The sequence below is a fragment of the Nyctereutes procyonoides genome, unplaced genomic scaffold (assembly GCF_905146905.1).
Source record: "Nyctereutes procyonoides isolate TBG_1078 unplaced genomic scaffold, NYPRO_anot_genome, whole genome shotgun sequence".
In the NCBI taxonomy this organism is placed as follows: Eukaryota; Metazoa; Chordata; class Mammalia; order Carnivora; family Canidae; genus Nyctereutes; species Nyctereutes procyonoides.
Window position 1 is genome coordinate 5792003 of NW_026575129.1, and position 18735 is coordinate 5810737.

General features: G+C 35.0%; 1 protein-coding gene across 2 annotated transcripts in view; it reads right to left on the minus strand.

Moving 5' to 3' along the window:
• Positions 1-18735, minus strand: part of SSBP2 (single stranded DNA binding protein 2) — a 283441-nt gene that overhangs the window by 204048 nt on the left and 60658 nt on the right. For both annotated transcript variants that reach the window (XM_055342209.1, XM_055342208.1), the window contains exon 2: positions 3030-3102. In XM_055342209.1, the coding sequence (XP_055198184.1) occupies positions 3030-3102 (73 nt within the window). The remainder of the gene's footprint in view (positions 1-3029; positions 3103-18735) is intronic.

The following is an 18735-nucleotide window of genomic DNA, read 5'->3' on the forward strand; positions in this document are numbered from 1 at the left end:
TGGCCTGTCACAATTCTACTTCTAGGCTTCCATTTTGAAATTGAGATAATTTTGTATTTTCTCTTTTATTATTTTTATTAAGTAATTGTATAAATAATATATAATGTATATAAGGATAAAATTCCCCTTTAATTCCTTTAAAATCCCTACTCAGAAACTAGCCTCACATGTATATTCTCTCAGACCTTTTACTACACTTCACACTCATAAATATGTACCCACAAAAATATACAGTATTGCATCATGTTCCTTTATGTTCAAAGGTTTCCATATGAATGGAATGCTTCTTCCTAGCTTGCTTCTTTTACTTGAAAATGTTTTGCAAGTCTATCCACGTTAAGTCCAAATAGATTTAACTTATTCTTTAACATTTTGGGAAACTTGCACCTCAATCTAGCCATTCCCTAAATATAGAAAATGGTATGTTGGTTATTTAAGTAATTAGAATGTATTTTCACAGTGCCACTTGGGAGTTTGGCAAGCAGAAAGTAAAGAATAGTTCTGGGAATCACATACACTCATCTCCAAAGTCCAGAAATACTGTATCTTCTTGGTGACAATAGTTTGTTTTCAGCTTAATTGATTCCTCTTCTGAAACTGAACCACACTGATAATTCAGAGAAATCCTCAGTTTTGTATCCAGATGAAGTTGGGGAAAATAAAATCATGGCAAATACTTGTCAGAAAAGTGTGAATCTCTTCTGAAATTACATCTTTACCAAATAGATCTAGAAATGTTGTGTATCCATTTTCCATTCAGCTCAGGGTCTATCAGTACAGAACCTAGTTATCTCAATTTAGTCATGCTTAATCCACATGATCCATTTGAGTCAAAACAGCTGAGCTTCCTTAAATGCATTAGCAACATTTTTCTTTTTCCTAAAGTTTAAGAATCACTGCATCTGACATCTTAAAATGTTGGTAAGAAAATATATTCATGGGAACCCCCACGGATTCAGCAAGTTGAGTCCATTCAAAATGGTCCTTGATTTAAGGAAAGGGATCAATAAATCCTTTCATCAAGCTTCATCAAGTTTTCAATTGCATTAAAAATTTTTTTCAATCTCCATAGCTGGTTTTAATTTCTTTTAAATATACTGTAAATTGGCAGTGATTAAGAATACAAATATTAAGAGCATCCCTTTTGCAATCTCAATCACTTCCTCTCTAACAACAAACAGTGAGTATGGGGTAGCAAAGTGAAATACGAAGTCTTCTAATTAATGATTTAATGATATAAATACACCCAACTAATGTTTGAATAAACTTTAAAATCTAATTGTAATTACACTGTATATATTCATTCTATTGTAAAACAATTGACTTCTTATATGATTCCGAGCATACCTCCCAAATTCCTTATTTGCAAATATGCTCACATACACTAATTAATTAGATAAAAGATGGAGGGACTACGTGTGTTTACTTCTGTATTTGTTTTTGAAACAAGTGAATCTCAAGAAGGTTACACCTCTAGCATGGCACTCTTTGGTCAAGGGGTTGCCTGTCATGTCCCTGATCTGGTGGGGGTCAAATTAGTGAGATGACTAGAGATATTATTTCAAGCAAGTCTTGTCTCACAAAACTATAAACACAGGCCACAATGAGAACTGCATATGTAACTTTAAATTTTCCAGGAACCACATTAAAAGAGAAAATACTGGTAAAATTAATTTTAGTTATATTTTATTTTATCCAATATATCCAAAATATTATCATCTCAATGTGTGATCAAAATTTTAAAATTATTGTTATTTTATGTTCTTCTGTTCACACTAAATCTTCAAAATCCAGCATGTACTTCATACTTTTGGCACTTTTCAACTTGGATTAGTCCTTTTTCAAGCATGAAATAGCCATATAAAGCTAGTGGCTGGGGGTCCCTGGGTGGCTAGGTGGTTTAGTGCCTGCCTTCAGCACAGGGTGTGATCCTGGAGTCCCAGCATCCAGTCCCACATCCGGCTCCCTACATGGAGCCTGCTTCTCCCTCTGCCTGTGTCTCTGCTCCTCTATCTCTCTCTATCTCTCATGAATAAATAAATAAATACATACATAAATAAATAAAACATAGATCTAGGCTTGAATTCCAGTTCCATAAATCACTAAGCTGCATGACCATGAGCCAGTTATATAAATTCTCTGAGCCCTATTGTTCTTATCAGTAAAACAGGAATTATACCATCTGTCTTACAAATGTCTCAAAGAATTAAAGATAATACAAAGCACCTTGGCATATTATATGCCTGGCATATAACAGAACTCAATAAAATGTTCTTCATTGTCACCTTTATACAAATTGAAAAAGACAAGAGGAGAAAGTACCATTGTAAAAAAGCTCAAATTCAAACTTAAAAAATGTGGAGAAGAACAGGAAAAGAAACAAGAAGTTGAAATAAGATCATCAAAATGTTTTCAAACTGAAATTTAGTCATCAATTCACTATTATCCATACAAAATAAAAATAAATAAAACCCATATCTTCCAAAATTATGAATAATGCCCAAATAAGGTACAGCTAAAACTAGAGCTATGGTCTAGGGCATTTGTCTTTTTTTTTTTTTTTTTAAAAAAAAAGGTTTTTTATTTATTTACGATAGTCACAGAGAGAGAGAGAGAGAGAGGCAGAGACACAGGCAGAGGGAGAAGCAGGCCCCATGCACCGGGAGCCCGACGTGGGATTCGATCCGGGGTCTCCAGGATCGCGCCCTGGGCCAAAGGCAGGCGCCAAACCGCTGCGCCACCCAGGGATCCCGCATTTGTCTTTTTTTAAGCAAGTTTGCCTTCTTGATAATTGTGCCAAGGTTAATACTAGTTTCTATTCCTACAAGGGGAAAACTAGCTAGAAAGTTAAGTGAAAGGTTATTGGCATGAAAATGGGACACTAAAAATCTACAAAGACTATATTATACATATTGATAACCAAACATTCACTATATAATATGTAATGATAGTTTTTCAAATAATTGTTACATAATATTTTCACTTATGTAAGATATCAAGATAAAATATGGAAAATATATAAAACATACCTCTGATAAAAATGTTTGGGCCGATTTTTGAGCTCCTACATGGAGCAGATATTCATATACGTAGAGTGCTAACCTAGAAAATGAATAAAAGATTTATTGAGAAGGGGTGTATTTAATATTCATTCTTTAAATAATGCACAGACCTTTACATTACAAAAATATCCTACACATTAACAGTAACAAAAAAAATCAGCTTTTCCTATATCTTTTCAATGGGATACACTGAAAATACATATCTGTTCAGAAAGAACTTAAAGCAAAATAGCACACAAAGAAAAAAGACAAATATATCTTTTCTTGAAAAGAAACATCTAAATAGAGATTTTTTTCTTGCATCATGTCACTTATAACCTCATTCCCTTTGTTATACCTAATATAATTGATAATTTATAACCCAACATTAATAATCCCCATAATCTATTTTAAGGTATAAGTTATTATCTTTCATTATTAAAATAAGTGAATTAAGTAATCGGGCAACTTTATGTCCTTCCATCTTTTTGGTGAATATTAACAAAAACTCAAGCTGTTTGCACATCTGTATGCCAAAATGGGTGTTAAAAGCTCATTTTAATATTTGTTCAGGCAACTTCTCCTTACTCTTTCGGTTTGATTATTAAACCAATAATATAATATATTAGCTTACAATGATTCAAATTATCAGCAAACCACAACATTAAGTAAAGTTTAAAAACATCAACTCATATTAAGCATTTGGGTACTTGTAGTTTAAAGATTAACACAAAATTACATATAAATTTATCATTCAAATACAGAATATTAAGTATGCACTATACTTGTACTACTCTCATTATCTTGTGGATTCAGAATTTTAAGCTACACCATGTAGCTCAATTTCAGTTGAGCTGTTAACAAAATATTATTCATAAACCCAAATTAGTCTGAGGCAGTATTTTTAATGATATCTTGGACTGATGCCCAGATAGCTCACAACAGTTCAGTTTCTGCTACACTATATTTACCAATATTAAGCCAGGTTTACAGTAAACAAAACAATGCAATAATAACCACAATTCTGTAGAGCTCCACTATTTCTGTTGCCAACTGAATTTTTGATTGTTAAAGATTGATAGCGTTTGTAAAAATGAATATTTTCTTCGTTTTCATGAAAAAAACATCCTGCATGTAATGAAAAGAGAAAGCCCATACAAATTCAACTGCTCTGTCCATTTAGTTTTTTTTCCCATTCCAAAATTGTCAAACACTTAAAAAGAGAATTAGTCTGCGGTTACTAAGTACCACAAGACAGTAGACAGACATCTGCTAAAACTACTCATAGATAAAAGTTACGTTACTAGAAACATCCGCTAACCTCTTCCAGTGTAATGACACCTCTTAGATCATGCTTCTCAATACTTTTCTCTACACTAATACACATGAGGGACATGACATGCTCCTTTTGATAGCAGTATCTTCTGTGGAATTTTGGCTCATCAAAGTATATAATGGATACGGGAATTGGAATAATTCTATAGTTTCTAACAAACAAAACCTATGGGTGATTCTTATCACACATTCTTTAACCACACATATCTCACACAACCTTTCCCTCCACTAACTACTCCCAATTTTATCACATGATTCACTGACCATGTTGGCAAATCTCACCTCAAAAAAGAGAATTATTTGTGCATTTTTCCTGGAGACACTGTGAAGCCTCAAGATTGCCGCCAGTGACAGTGTCACCCTACTGCCTGAGAAGGAACCTGGCTCCAAGTAATCCCTTGCAGTTTGTCAAATCTTAGGCCTGGCCCCAAGCCAGTGGACAAGAAACCCAGGCTTAAGTCAAAGGCTGAACAATAAAGATGTTCCACCAAGCTTGGAAAAGTAGAAGCAAGAGGCAGAGTATGAAACAGAGATGCTATGGTGGTTCTTGGGGGTAAGAGAACAGACTCTGGAACAGTCATGGCCAGAGCACAACTGCTGCTGTGTCCTTGCAATGAACACCATTCCTTAAAGTTAAGCAAATCACTTCCTCATAATCTATTCTTTGCAATATTAAAGGGGCTAATATATTTCTACTATGTTTTCCTCCAATTAATTGGGTAACAAAAAGGATCTTTCTTTATAAATGAAATTAAAAGCAATAATCTCTACTCTTCCTCTGTGGGTGTAAGACAATAATTATAAAAAATGTATTGGAAGGGGCAAAGAATCAATGGAGGAGAGGAGTTTCAAACTATATAATGAAAAATTTGAAGCATCTTCCAAATGGTGTGCATCTTCCCATCCTTAGAATCTGTGGCTGTAGCAGTACATCATTACCAACAGGATGATACAATGGGATAGGGCTAAGAAAACCTATCCATAATGCCACCTCATATGTACAAGTTCTATAACCTCTACTGAATAAAATTAAGGGTTCCAGGCAGCCAAGATCTATGCTACAGAAAGAGGGGCAGGGAACACTGCATAGGTGAACATTAACTCTCTTGCCATCATGACTCCATAATATATCACCAGCAAATCGCCAATACTTTAACTACCATTTCAGTACATAAGATTTTCCAAATCTATCTCTTTAGCCCTATTGTCTCTACAAAGCTCCAAACCTGCTTCTCTAAAATTACTGTTTGAAGTTCCTAACAAGATACTTCTCTTTTAAATTGATCACATCCAAAGTTAAATTCACCTTCTCTATCTGTTTATAGTACCTGTGCTTACCTTGAATGAAACAGAATTTGAGTCTTCATTTCCTCATTTGTAAAATAGGGAGAATATTTTCCTTGTAATATTGTTGAAAGAATTAGAGTACACAGTAAACAGTAACTAACAATGATTGTTATAATTTTGGCTAATTCTCTCACATTCAATAACATATTACCAATCACGTTTTGGACTCTAATGTCACATTCTTTCCCTCATTTGACAGTTCTTTCTATCCACCCTCTTCCTGCTCTTGATGAAGCACTCAGAACCACAACAATAGCAAGAACATTTGCTCTAACTTCAGATGCAGGTACTGTGTATTTCCCATCAGCTGCCCCCAATAGAGGTATCAATCAGGGCCACCAGAATCTCCAGAAGGTTCTGGGGGAAAAGCCCTGTAGTAAAAGATACCTTTTGAACGCAGAGGACTCCAGGGGAGTGGGGAGTGACAATTATCCACCCATGAAGGTAAATTATGGCATGGTCCCTTGCCCCATGGCATGAAATAACCAAACACAAGACATTTTATTTGGATTCAATTTCTACTGAACAGTAAAAATCTAAAAATAAATACTGAATATATAAATATTTAAACTGTGTATAACATCTCAAATTAACATCTTCTTTTTTCCTTTTCAGGATCTTTTAAAAATTTAACTACTTTTGATAAATAAGAGTGGACATACTAACCACAAAAACAGAGTATAAGGAAACAAGAGTTATAGCTAATGGTAGAAACATTAATAAGAGTAGAACTAAGAGATGAAGATTTACTAGTAACAGACAGGGAAAGAAAACCTAAACAAAGCATTAAAACCTTATGGCAAACATCCCCATACCTCCTTCAGAAGACCTGAGGGCAACTTTCCTTATAGCATTCTCCTCTAATTAACAATCATAATGGTAGCTTCACGTCTCCAGCGGAAGATTATAAACTCTGTGCCACTCATACCACCCAATAATCTAACATATTTGGCTAGATAAAATATTAAGCTTCTGATAATATTTTCTGAAACATTTTCTTCCTAGTTTGTTTCTTGACTTAATTTTGGTCAGGGTTCTTGTGTGTGGAGCCTGGGGGCGGGGTGGGGGAGGGGTGAGTAGGGAGAGGGGAGGTAGATACTTTTAATTAAGCTTTAAATATAGAAACAATAGAAAAAGAAAAATGGTAAACCACTAAATGGGCAGGAACAATAACAAACATCACAACTAATTATTTATTTTTTTAAAGATTTTATTTACCCATTTGAGAGAGAGAGGGAGAGCAAGCAAATGGTGCAGGGGAGAGGCAGAGGAAGAAGCAGACTCCCTGCTGAGCAGGGAGCCGGACTTGGGGCTGGATCCCGGGCCCTGATATTATGACCTGAGCCAAAGGCAGACAGTCAACCAACTGAGCTCCCCCAGGCACCCCAATCACAAGTAATTTTAAAATGTAGGCAATGTTAAACATCACTGTGAATCAAAGATATGTATATTAAACAACAATGGGATTTATTGATTTATTTTTTTATTTTATTTTTTTTAATTTTGTTTATTTATTCACAAGAGACACAGAGAGAGAGGCAGAGACACAGACAGAGGGAGAAGCAGGCTCCATGCAGGGAGCCTGATGTGGGACTTGATTCAGAGACTCCAGGATCACAAGCAGAAGGCAGATGCTTAACTGCTGAGCCACCCAGGCATCTGAACAATGGAATTTAAATTCTTACTTAAACACAAAATATGTGAGGGAATGAATACTCATACTGCTGATGACAGTAAACTGGTATTACTATTTCAAAACCAACTTGGCATTAAAGATACATCAAGAATTTGGAAAAAAAAAAGTTTACACATTTTGACCCAAATAATTGCATTACTAAATGTAGAAAAGCTTAATGCACAGAAATTTTTAACCAAAGATTATGTAGAACGAGCAAAGAATAAATAAATAAACTGACTGGAATTACAGTAAAATATTTTGCATTACTTAATTTCATGTTTGAAAATGTAATTCAGAATTTAGTTATAAATCTATTCAATAAGCACTGAAGTGATTCTTCTCTGCTTAACTACTGAATTTCAAAATCTGAGAAAATGTCATTACCACACAACCAAATAAAATTACTTCAAATTTACCTTGTGAAAATTACAAAATCTAACAAAGAAACAGATTTTTACCATTCACATGAACAAATTCTATTACATGCTAGCATTTAACAATCTAGGACAACTAAGTATATAACTAATAAGGCATCTATAACAGGTACTATCACTTAAGAGTCTAATTACAGCAAATTCTCAACCATCCTTTGTAAATGAAGGACTTTACAGTCTGAGAAAGGAGTAAAGACCTTACTTTACTCAAATCTTTCTATAATCTAGCTATTTAATTTGAGATTAAGTCTCTTCCTCCAAAGGAAATAGTAGCGTAAAAAGTAACTATGGGAAGATATATAAAAGGTTTTTAAAGCAGGATTGTTAATTTGCAAACAAGTTTGTCAAGCTACCCATAAATAAAAGGGGAAAACTTTTTATAGTTCAGAGCTAATTCCTCTCTTCCTACATACCTATATATGCATGCATATATATATATACACATATGTAAATTATCTATGTCTGTGTGTATAATACATCATTATTTTTAAAAACCATTTAAAAAAAGTCAGTTAATAAAAAAGGTCTGATTTTTTAAAATCTGAATTTATAGAACAATTAAAGTAGATATGACTATTGATATTATAGAAAGGATGTTTGTTTTTTTCTTTTTTGTTTTTGTTTGTTTGTTTGTTTTAAATATTTTATTATTCATTCATGAGAAACACAGAGAGAGGGCAGCCCCAGTGGCGCAGCGGTTTAGTGCCGCCTGCAGCCCAGGGTGTGATCCTGGAGACCCTGGATCGAGTCCCACATCAGGTTCCCTGCATGGAGCCTGCTTCTCCTTCTGCCTGCGTCTCTGCCTCTCTCTCTCTCTCTGTGTCTCTATGAATAAATAAATAAAATCTTTAAAAAAAAGAGAGAGACACACACACAGAGGGAGAGAAAGGCAGAGACGCAGGCAGAAGGAGAAGCAGGCTCCATGCAGGGAACCTGATGTGGACTCGATCCTGGGATCACGCCCTAAGCCAAAGGCAGATGCTCAACCGCTGAGCCACCCAGGTGTCCCAGAAAGGATGTTTTTACCTCATGAACAATATTTATCAAGTTACCTTTACAGTACATGCACTAGTTATAATAACATGGCAAGTTAATACTTATAAAACTTTTCAGGAATATACACTATAATGTGTGCTACTTTTTTGTAATGTGTGAATAACATTTTATTACACCTCACAATATTCCTACGAGGGAGATGGGAGTTATGAACTATGTATAATTATTATTAGGTCAGTGTCTGTGCAGTGAAAAAGCCAACTACCACTAACTGACCATGTTTGTCAGCCTGACCATAATATCCTATAACTACTTTTCAAACTTAAGTGTATTACCTATTAAAGAACTTGTCTTTTGCACACTATCCTACTAGTATTTCAAGATGTGGTATTGAAATTAAAAAGCAAGAGAAAGCGGACATTTAATATGAGAAAACATCCACCCATTCTGAACTTCAGTGATTAAAACTAATTGTTAGCATTTTGCCATCTTCTAACATCTGGCACAGAAAAAGAAAAAAAAAGATTCAAATAAACATAAAGCTTTCAAATTAATAAATTCCCATTTGTAATTTTAAAATTCATTTGGTTAGGCCCTGATAATAAAAGGTAAAAAAAGAAAAAGTTCTTTTGGTTAATTCATTATATGTACAAAGGTGGAAGGATGACAGGGTTGGATAATAACTTTTAAAAAAAGCTATTCCTTGGGACGCCTTGGGTGGCTCAGCAGTTGAGCATCTGCCTTCAGCCCAGGGCGTGATCCCATGGTCCCAGGATCGAGTCCCACATTGGGCTTCCTGCATGGAGCCTGCGTCTCCCTCTGCCTATGTCTCTGCCTCTCTCTGTGTCTTTCATGAATAAATAAAATTTTTTTTTTAAAAAAAAGGCTATTCCTAATTTGTTTTGAAATTAAATTACTATAATGTACTTTACCTGTTCAGGTGCTATCTCCAGCACCTAAAGTAGTAAGTATCAATAGATATATGTTTTTAAAATTTAATTTTTAAGTAATCTCCACACCCAAGGGCTTGAACTTACAGCCCCAAGATGAAGAGTCTCATGTTCCACCAACTGAGCCAGCCAGGCACCCCTCCAATACATATTTTTTAATGAATGAATGACTCTCTTACCCCAGGCATAATGCTCTTATAAAATCCTTCAGTTTCTTCCATTCAAGGCATTCCAATGAGAAATGTCAGATATCCCTTGGATACCTATTTTAGCATTAGCATCCTCTTAGTATCCTGATTCACCCTCTCAATAAAATACTATAGTTAACATGAATGTTGGCAAAATAATTCTTTCACACTGGTTCAATACCTGTATGTAAAAAATAATGATTGTTTTAAAGAAACAAGTTAGTCTATTTAATCATGGGTGGTAGATTTTTGTTTTATGTGTTATTTTTTATAAAATTAATCTTTAAAAGACAATAACTTTCTTCTCTCCTCTTTACTTTTAAAAGAAAATAAGTCAAGGTTAGGGAATAACTAATAAAAAGACAGTAGAGGGCCACAAGAGGGGTATTTTGTAAAGAATGGTCTAGCTGTTGCCATTTAGCACTGGTGAGCTGTATGTATCCAAAATGCTGCATCTAAAATTTAGTCCCAATATCCCAAAATCTGTAACCAGAGAAGACTTAGATACAGAGAACTTAAAGCAGATGAAGTTCTCCTAACAGTCTTTTCTAGTCATGTTGGATCTAGAAAAGAGATCTCGCTTATTCCTGAGCCACTGTAGAATTCCAGTGTTGGCCAACGACACCTATCAATGTCCAAATGTGACTCCTAGGTGATAAAATGCTAGTAGTTAGCTGGATCACAGCTAGCTAACAAGTAGCAAAGAGCATTTGACGGCTACTGAAAGGCTACTCGTGAGACTGTAAGTAGTGTAGCAGTGACACTACATCAGCCTGACCAAATTTTCAACAGAGTCTATAACCTCATGCTAAGGAGGTATAAAAATTAGAAATCCATTTCTAACATCATCTTTTTAAAGTTCTTCATCATTAAGAATGAAGCTAAAAAACTGACTTAAAGTGTCAAAAATTGTCTATGCAACCATACAATAATACTAAAACCCAACCTTTTTTTAAACAAACTAAAATGCCTGTTTTTATATTCTCAGTATCAGTTTTAAAGAAATAGATATCTGATGTATATTCAGATACTAAAGATACTAAATGTTCTAGGGCAAGGATTACCAGATCCGTTAAGATAGGAACAGTGGGGCAGCCCAGGTGGCTCAGAAGTTTAGTGTCGCCTTCGGCCCAGGGCGTGATCCTAGAGACCCAGGATCGAGTCTCACGTCAGGCTCCCTGCATGGAGCCTGCTTCTCCCTCTGCCTGTGTCTCTGTCTCTCTCTCTCTGTCTCTCCTGAATAAATAAATAAAATCTTTAAAAAAAAAAAAAAAAGATAGGGACGGGAATGAAAAATTTAACAATTGCATGGAAAGCTGGTCATAAAAAATATGTAACTCTGCTAATGTCTTATTGATGTCATTTATAATAGACAATGTTTGGGAACATAATTTGAAATTACATGATTTAGTGTGCCTAGAAACAGAAACACTTGCCTTAAATAGACAGGCAAGCTTAGGATTAAAATGGCTAATATCAATTTGGGGGAACTAAAAAAGGCTAAAATATAAAAATAAGAATTCATAAAAAAATAATCAACAACTTGTAGAAACACAATTACTCATAGAAAATTCATAGTAAAATTTTCCATCTAATCTTCTATCTAAGCTATATACACATTGGAAATACAGTAATGACTATACTTGATAATAGTACTTACTCCACTTCAATACAGCTGGAAGATTTTATACTTTATACCGAGGCTCCCACTTGCCTACGAAATCCTGAAGTGTATAGTTTAAATCTTTAACTTTCTGTGTTATCCCTACAGAGAGTAGATTTTCCCCACATTTACTAAGAACACTAGAAGCTTCTTAATCCTTGCTGACTAATCTTGGAAGTCTGCCCACACTCTATTTCAATGTTTTAACATCAAAATTAACACCAGACACCAGACTTCTGCTTATACCATAGAGGAGTAAGTGGGACTAAACTTGCTCTCTTTCTCTAGGCAACTAGAAAACTGGATATAACATATGATCAAATTTGAGAGGGATTAAGCCAGCCGGAATTTGTGGGCAGAGTATCAGACAGAAGGGAGCAACCTAGGGAAAAAGCTCCAAAAATCTGCAGAGGAGCCCTTTTGCATGTGTGTGAGGTAAAACTCCACCAGGCTGGACAAAGAACACGGCTCACACATGGCTGGGAAACCACCAGCTACTCACAGTAGTACAGAGACCTCCATGAACACCAAGAGCATTCAGTAGAGAACCACAGGTCACACATCAGAGGTAGAACTAAATTAGTCTTAGAGCAAAAGTAAACTTAACTCTAATCTTAACAACCCAAATCAAGCTTGTCACAGTATAAATGTGTAGCCGCATTGATTTGGCTAGAAATTATCTTTAAAGTACAAAAAAAAAGTGATGCTGAGTACCAGCTCAGGGATATTAAGATAACATTCAGATTGATAAATGACTTGGCCAGTGAGTACAAGGTGTATGTGGGAAATCTTTGTACCTTCACTCAATTTTGCTGTGAACCTTAAATTGCTCTTTTAAAAAAAGTATTTTTTCAAGGTGATTGCAATGGGTAAATGGAGCTTCTTACTTCCTTCTCTGTACTGTTCTATATTCTGCAGATTTTCTATAATCAAGGAAAAATTATTTTAAAACTTGGTCATGAGCTCATAGCTCCTTCCCCAAGCTTATTGTAAATTATTATCTATATGGAACATTTTCCTCAAGTACAGACGAACAGTAATGGTTTACTCTAATAATGTTATTTCAACATACTATAACCAAGATAATCTTCCCTCTAAATAATGTAAATTATATATCCCTAGAAATTAAGATGAGTAGAAAATATTTAAAAGATGTCTAATGTTTTCCTGCTGGCTACTAAGTACTAAAAATAACTTATTCAGAATTTCTTCCTGGTTTTATCATTGTTATTTTTCTTAATTCTTCCTATTAATTCTCTTTTCTAATCTTTGCACATGCCATTTTGGCATTTAGGTCTATGGTGCTTTACATCTATTTTCTTTTCCCATTCATTTTACATTCCCTACTACTTTCTGCATCTTCTTTTTGAATGTTTTCCCTTACTCCAACTTTCTTAACCCCAGCCGGATCCCTATGATCATCTAGCTGTAACACATTTGGCATTTGGTGATGTCTTTAGTTAGACCTACCATATTATTGCCATATTTAAAGCATCCCCATTAATATGCACCATTATGTGAGGCTAGGGCTTATGCACCATTTTCCATTTTCCCTAGAGGGAATTTTAGAAGACTTTTTCTCATAACAAATTCTAGCAATGTCTCTGATCTGTACTCCTTAAGGTATAGGCAGGACAGGAAAGAAATGCTTCAGAAGAACAGAGCCACAGACACAGAACTCTTAGTATTACAGAAGGAAATGGGCAGGTGTTCAAAGGATAACTGCAACTCAGGAAAGACAAACAATAATTCTTTCCCTCTGATTTTTAGTGCATATAAATGTTGGTAATTATTTTTTTAATTCTTTGGAGCTATTGTTTTTTAAAGTTCCATATAAAAGAATCAGAACTACACGTTTTTTTTTTTCCCTAGGTCTTAATCTATTTCCTAGCATTAGTTTGAAGTATTTAGACACAGCACTTGGTCTTTCAGATCATTTATCTCTTTCTTAAGACAACTTGTGAGCATCTATTTTGTGTAAAGTACTGAGAACCAAAGAAATATCATTAATTTAAGACCCACTAATGAAGAATCTATGGCAATATGGTTGGAGAATGCATCTTTACCCCCAAGAAAGAGTTCAACAAATTAGTAACATAAAAATAATTATAAATATCTAATGTTACAAACTATTTTCAAACATTCTGAGAAACTTTACAAATAAATACTTATGCTAAACACCATCAATAGTTAGTAAGCTCCTACTATTGTTCAAGATACTAGAAAAAAAAAAGGAGATACAAACTTTGCTCTTAGGTAATTTTCAGACTTGTTAATGGGATGAAACATATAATAAAAAATAAGATCAGGGGCTCCCTGGGTGGCTCAGCGGTTTGGTGCCTGCCTTTGGCCCAAGGCATGATCCTGGAGTTCTGGGATCGAGTCCCATATAGGGCTCCCTGCATGGAGCCTGCGTCTCCCTCTGCCTATGTTTCTGTCCACCCCCCCCCCCCATGTCTCTCATGAGTAAATAAATAAAATCTTTAAAAAAAATAAGATCAGTAATTTAAAGTAGCATAGGATGGGCATGCAGGCAAAAAAACATCAAGAAACCAGAAAAGGAAGAGGCCATTATAAGAGACTCTTGACAAAAGAACTTCAACTGACAGAGGAAATGGCACTTAATCTAGGTATTAAGGGAAATGAGATAAGCAGGAAGAAAAGAGGATTTTAAAGAAAAGGGTAATAGTGTGAAAGAATTATCTATATTATATTCAACACTGGTGGTCAAAGTAAAATTCTCTACGTACCTGAAAGTAATAAAACAGTTTGTTAAGATATTCTATTATTGAGACAGATTTCTACATATCAATATACAGTAGATTCTACTCTAGGATTATGGAATATAATATAATAATAATAGCAATTTCTACTTATAGTGTTATATAGCCTATAAAATGCTTTCACATATGAAAATAATTTATTTAGTAGCAACTTACAGTATTTGTATTTTATTATGAATTTTTAACATAATTCTCTTTTATTTTTTTCATAATTCTCTTTTAATTATTTTTTCAGTTTATATTAAAATGAGCCTGTATTATGTACATCTATAATTGAAAAAAATGTTTATCTAGAAGCCATTTCCTATGGTATCTCCTAATTAAAATTTAGATTACCATGAAAAGCTTTAGAATACAGAAATTTATTTTATATTCAAAAACATAAGCAAGAAACCCACTCCTTTTTTAAATATCAGAAAGTGGAATTGATATTTTTCAAATTTAGATAAACTTAGTCTGATTCTCAGTTGTATTTGCATCTAAAATAAGTATTTAAAATGTATCTCTACGTAAGAAGCCAAAATAATGAATAGATAAAAGAGAAAAAAAACAGTCAAGGGAAAAAAAAGATTAAACACAACATGAACCTCTACAAAATTAATCTCCAGATATTCAATTTCTAATCAATTACACTAAGAAGCATTTACTATTCAAGGGTGCCTAAAAAAATGAAAAGAAAGTAAGCTAAGAAATCTGACTTCCTTAAGTCCAGATAGAAATAATCAAACTAATTTCTTGATTTTGGATAAACAATTGCAGCATAATCAGCCAATTTTGAAAATAAAATTCAGGAGATAACTAATATATTTAGATTCTTGAATTCATATCCCAAAGACTAGACATTCCAAAACACTACATTAAATCTGATTAAGGTTAGTTCAACAAAAATAAATCTGAAATCCTGTGCTTGAATAAAAAAACTAGTACAGGACAAACATAATAACAGCCTATATAAAAAGACAGGTTTTAGTTGAATGAATTAATAGCATATTTGACTGCCCTGCCAAAAGAGCTAATTTTATCTTTAAATGTGTTAATAAAGTATAGAACTAGAAAGGAGAGGTAATGTTCCTAGAAAGATGAGGAAGAAAAAAAAAAAGACAAGTCATGAACAATGGCTGAAAGCGTCAGTGATGTATAGCCTGCAAAACGAAAAGGCTTAAATATTTAATAAGTTGTCAACTATTAGAGGGATTGGTCTAATTTCATATGGCCACAAAAGGTGGAGCTAAAGCCAATGGTTAAAGTGAGAGTAAGGCAAATTGTAACTCAATATAACCAAGTAACCATTAGAGCTATCCAAAAATGTTATGGGATCGGGAAGAACCATTTTGGGATTGGGAAATGTGTGTCCAAACAGTAAAGGTACAGGTTGACTATGGGGATACTGAAAAGGTTTTATTCATTGAACAGAAATTTGGACCAGATGCCCTTTAAAAGTACTTCCCAAGTACAAGATTATATAATCCTATAATTAACTAACCCAGAGCTACTGAACTATTTGCTAGAAAAATTGATATTAGGGCAGCCAGGGTGGCTCAGCAGTTTAGCACTGCCTTCAGTCCAGGGCCTGATCCTGGGATCGAGTCCCACATCGGACTCCCTGCATGGAGCCTGCTTCTCCCTCTGCCTGTGCCTCTGCCTCTCTCTCTTTCTCTGTATCTCTCATGAATAAATAAATAAAATCTTTTAAAAATATGATATTAGGACGTGTGACTCTTAAAGCTTAAATCACTACATCTAGAAAAATACAGCAAAATATGATTCAGTATCTTCCTCGGGGAAATTATGTATCCAAGAAATAACACTGTGTGACCAAATGGCAAGCTCTCATGTCAAAGTTGACAATAAATAAAAAGAGATCTATAAACACATCAATAAACAGAAAAAAGTCTATTACCATAAGACTCTAAGAGAATAGGCAATCTCTAAACACATTTACTCTTTCCAAATTCCCCCAGATGTTAGCTTTTCAAAGAGCAGAGAACTGCTACATCCTATATTAATCCTTTTAACCTAATCCACCCTATAATTAGAAACCATACTTTTTATTCCAAAACAGTTGAAGGGGATAAATTACACTAATATTGACAATTACAAAGCCAGCTAAATAGAAAGTGTGTTATAATAGGTTCATGGTGATAAATCAGATTACTATGCCATTTCAATGTTTTCTTGGCATATCAAAATATAATTTATAAAATGTAAGTAAAATATTTTAGCAAAGGTCTGCCTTTCATAATTGGCTTCCCTAAATATCTGCAAAACTAAATGTGTTTGAAAGCAGAATGGTCTGCAGATCCAAACACTGTCAAGTGCATAATCTCTTCCTGTCTTTAAACAGTTCCCTTCTGATTATCCACAGTAATGTACAAGAGAAATACCATGAAAGTGCCAAAACAGCAGATTAACCAAATTTACAGAGCTTTAAGAAGTTTCTATTCTCCCCCCCCCACGCACACACACACACAGAGAGAGAGAGAGAGAGAGAGAGAGAGAATTTTAACCTCTTCTATATCAGAGACTGTTAATTGCCTCCACATTTTTAGTTGGATGTTATTGTTCCCCAGCTAAAAGATAAATTTCCCCTATTACCCTCCAAGTTGGGTATGTTCACGTGCCTCAAGTTTGGCCAAAGAGATATAGGTTGAAGCTGGAAGACTTAACACAAGGGGGTACACTCTTCCACATTCCCTTATACTGCTCTCAGCCTCCATCTTGAGTTATGAGAATGAGACCACTTTAGGAATACATGATGCAATGCCCTTAATGCTTGTGTCCCTCCCTCTCCTCCACCAAAATTCATGTGTTAAAACACTAATTCCAGTGTGATGGTAACTGGAGGTGGGGCCTTTGAGAGGTAGGTACATCAGGAAGTTGGAGGCTTCACAAACAGGATTAGTGCCCTGACAAGAAGAGGCCAGAGAGCTAGCTAGCTTTCTTTCCATTGTGTGAAGATACAAAGAGAAGTTGGCAGTTTACAAGGTGAAAGAGGGTCCTCATCAGAACCAGACCAGGCTGGCACTCTGATCTTGGACTTCCAGCCTCCAAAACTGTGTGAAATGAACTTCTGTTCTTCATAAACTACTCAGATTATGATACTTTGCCATAGCAGCCCAAGCTGACTAAAACACCAGAGTCAAGAAGTAGAAGGGATATAGATCCCTGACAACTTCATGGAACTGCCATTGCAGCCCTGGAGTCTCAATTTTCAGACTTTTTTCATTTGAGAGGAAATAATATTATCTTATTATTATTTAGGGTTTTCAGTCTTGTGCAACCTAATCAATTTCTAAACGGCACATATACTGACAAGTCAGGCCTCCTGTCCAGCCTTCTCATGATATTGACTTCTTCACAACTTGACCCAAACTGTTCTTGCAGGGTCAGAAGTAGTCACTGTACAACATTTGTCTTAGTGTACTTCTTTAGTGTATGTGATTCAGGTTATAATTCCTCCTTTGGACCTAAAACATCAAATCACTTTCTACTCATTCTACTCCATATCTCAAATCCTTACTTTGTTTTCCTACAACTTTTTTCCTCCACCTATCCTTTTTTTTTTTTTCTCCACCTATCTTTAAACTGTTGACATTCCCTATATTTACTTCATGGTCCTCTTCCTGTTCTACATGTTTTCCTCAGAATGACTAGGCTGGTCAACAGAAAACGGTCAATGCTTTATACTACTAAACCTCTATCTCCAATTCAGAATTTGCTAAAACCGTCAAATGCATTTATTCAACCGTTTACTGGGCATATCCACCTGATTTCCCCCAGACAATTTAAATGCCATATTACTGTCTCTTCTTCCTCTTTAATGACACATATCCATCTAGCCCTCCAAACTAAAAACCTGACAGTCATTCTTCAATTCCTTACTTTTGCCTGATATGCAATCAGTCACTAAATATTGATCTATCTTCTCTGGCAATGCCCTCCCTGCTCGTTTCACAGATTACTGTAATAGTATTTGAAGTGGTCTTACTTTCCCCCATCCTCACTCCTCTCCACAGTAAAGTCAAAAGATCATTATAAGGCTTCAATCTCTTAGACTTGCTTCCCTGGTCATCAATGGATTCTCATACCTAAACATGGCAAATATGGTCCACTCATATTTTTTAATGCCTCTTCTACAATCTCATCTATCTCAACTGACCTAGCACACCCATGTGGAAACCAAATGGAAGACTTCTCTTAATGGGTAGTATTGCTTCACAGCTACCTGTCTCTGTACAATGCCACTGCATGGCATTCTTCCCTCCTGTTAAACCAGAAAAATGGTTCCTCCTCCTTGAAAAGTGTAACTCAAGGATGCCT